Source organism: Sinocyclocheilus anshuiensis, unplaced genomic scaffold (genome assembly GCF_001515605.1).
Source record: "Sinocyclocheilus anshuiensis isolate Anshui unplaced genomic scaffold, SAMN03320099.WGS_v1.1 scaffold1145, whole genome shotgun sequence".
Classification (NCBI taxonomy): Eukaryota; Metazoa; Chordata; class Actinopteri; order Cypriniformes; family Cyprinidae; genus Sinocyclocheilus; species Sinocyclocheilus anshuiensis.
This window is the reverse complement of record NW_015557118.1, coordinates 407,276-410,116: the sequence shown is the minus strand read 5'-3', so window position 1 is coordinate 410,116 and position 2,841 is coordinate 407,276. Positions and strand designations below refer to the sequence as shown.

General features: G+C 36.2%; 1 protein-coding gene across 1 annotated transcript in view; it reads left to right on the top strand.

Moving 5' to 3' along the window:
• The window catches only part of kiaa2012 (KIAA2012 ortholog), a 28,892-nt gene that overhangs the window by 5,170 nt on the left and 20,881 nt on the right, over nucleotides 1-2,841 (top strand). Inside the window, 6 exon segments of the mRNA XM_016472801.1 lie at nucleotides 225-370; nucleotides 822-931; nucleotides 1,363-1,584; nucleotides 1,926-2,099; nucleotides 2,180-2,310; nucleotides 2,313-2,336. Of these exon segments, the coding sequence (XP_016328287.1) occupies nucleotides 225-370; nucleotides 822-931; nucleotides 1,363-1,584; nucleotides 1,926-2,099; nucleotides 2,180-2,310; nucleotides 2,313-2,336 (807 nt within the window).

Sequence of the window (2,841 nt, the reverse complement as noted above, 5' to 3'; positions counted from 1 at the left end):
TTATTGTCCTCATTTATAAGTCGCTTTGGATAAAAGCGTCTGCTAAATGACTAAATAAATAAATAAATAAATAAATAATACAGACAAATGACCTTGAAAATAAGTGAACATTGTGTTTGAGTGGTTTCAAAAGAGATAGTTGGAGATAGTGGAACATGTTTGGAGAGGACTGAAAAATCAAACACATGTAGGTCTTTATATATATGATTCTTTGTTTCCTTTAGTCAACGGTTGGATCTCTTGCCGGCGTAACGCACCCCTTATTGCCAGATACTAAACATGCTATACAGAACATCAACACTCATCACAGACCTGGAGAGAAGAACTATAATTCAAGGCAGGTTAAAGGTGAGACTCTCTAAACAATCCGGTCAATGTTTTATATATTTTAAAGGTACATAGAATAAAGGGCAAAATGCTTTAACATGATCTTTCATGTTAAATTTAAAGTCATAAAGGGAAAAAAAAAAAAAAAAAACTTTCATCATTTACTCACCCTCATGTTGTTTCTAACCTGTATGACTTTCTTCTTCTGTAGAACATAAAAAAATAATTAAAGAAGGCCCTGGCTGCTCAGTTCAATATAATAAATGGAAGAAAACAAGTTAATTGGAACAACATTATTTGCAATAATGTTTCACAACATTACTGTTTTTACTGTATTTTTGATCAAAGAAATGCAGCCTTGTGAACAGTTTTTCTTTCAAAAACATTTTAAAATCTTACAGACCCCAAACCATTAAACAATAATGTACATTATATATCTAGCATTAAAGTATATATCTCATTGTTTTTCAGGAGAAAAAAACTAATCAGATCAGATATCAGCTATGTTTCCTCTGTTCCCCTCGGCCCAACAGGGCAAACCTGGGTCCTCTACCACCCATAACGGATGGTTCGGTACATGTACAAATCCAGGAGAAAACTCAAGCGGCACCAGGTAGAGTTCATGAAACACAAATGACACTAACGATCAGATAAACGCTTACTATTCAAAAGCAGTTCTTGATTAGATCAACAACATCCTGTGCAGCACAGCAATGTCAGCGAACACAATGAACAAACTCAAAATATGTTACTGTGTTTGTGCCAGTGTTTAGTTCAAATCCATTCAGAGGGTGAATGTTTACATCTTTAAGAAACGCATATCAGATACCTGCCTCTGAATGCACTCTATTCATGTCAGGACTGAAAGCATTAAGTTAGGAAAATCCTTCCCTGCATTGCCAAGAGGAAGTAAAAACTGATTCCTAAAATGTAAACCATTACAACCACAAGCAGCTTCTTCAGCTTCTGCTCGCTGTGAAATATAACTGGACACCGAATAATGCTTGTTCTTTAACTTACTGTCTATAATGATCTTGATTCCAAATGAACAAGTGGCCTTTAAGACCAAACAACAGAAAGAGCAACTGAAGGAGAAGCCGAAAGAGAGAAAAAGACCAGTAAAGAGTCTCAGGATAGCAGTTGACACGTGCAGAGCTCACATGAGTCCGATCCCTGAGACAGAACCTGCAAATCAGACTGAAGATCAAACAGTGACACCAGCAAACAAAAAAATCACCTCTACAGTATGTTCATCTGGCTCTTTTCCAACACTGACCTGAAATTTCCTCTATTTAATTGACACTGTGCTTTTGGCATCATAAGACCAGACACTTGAAAAGGTCTGCTCATAAGTAAACATCTAACCTTTAACAGCATCTGATTTCATTTTCTTGGTTAATCTGTGTCGCTGATGAAATATACTGCTGTTTATGTGAACAATTTGGCTTTTGAACCTTTACAATGAAAAACGTGGAGCAGAAATGCTAAGATGAAGGAGACTATTTAGTCCATGTGTTCTTCCAAACTACGTGACCATAACTTCAAAACTCAGCTAAAGAGCTTTTCATTATTTTGCTCTGACATATACCAGATACAAGTGATCGACCATCCCAAGGATCTAAACGGCTGTGGAAAGCGCAGCCAGATGGAGAGTGGAGGTGGTGTTGGAGAGATGTGCACTCTGACGTCAATGTATGTGGATTCGTCTTTGGAATACAGCCCACTCTCACAGGTCAACTACTACGGTGGACACATGGAGGGATCCCGCCAGAGTAAGACAAGATCTGAATCAGTATTTAGTGACCATTTAAAGTCTATAAAATATAGATACAAGCATGAAGTCATAAATGAGATGTTCTGCAAACTGTGTTTGCTTTGGTGAGACACTGTGGAGGTGAAACTCACATGAGGAGAGTGAATACAGAAACAGATCCCAGCTTACCGCACTTACCGCCCATTAACCAGAGCCCACTGGTCAACTCTGTCTAACTGACATCACTTTAACAATGGTAAGAATTCAGTTTGTGGTAATTAAAGTCCAATAAACGTATGAAGACACATTTATCTCAACCATAACCCTAAACCAATGTACTTCTTATAAACAAACCTAAAAAATCTTCATGTTGTTTTCCGCTTTTCTACATGTTGACAACAAAACTTGTCAAACATTGTCAAAATATTACTGAAATATGTATTGTAAGAACACCTGGGGCTCTTATTCATGTACAAACCTCAAAATGACTCTTTAATATAAATAAATCTACAAAAATGTATTTTTGTTCTCTCTGTTCTCTACTTTTCTGCATTTTAACATCCGCTCTAGCTTCTGTACTACTCTAAACTACTCTTCCACAATGTGATTCTGTGGAAATGGTTGACTCTTGCATGATAATCACTTGTTAAATCAGTAAAGGATTAAATGTTAATATTGTGAAATGCTGTATAAAAAATTATTAGAACTCTTTTTTTATTTTAATATAATTTATTCCTGTGATGCAAAGCTGAATTTTCAGC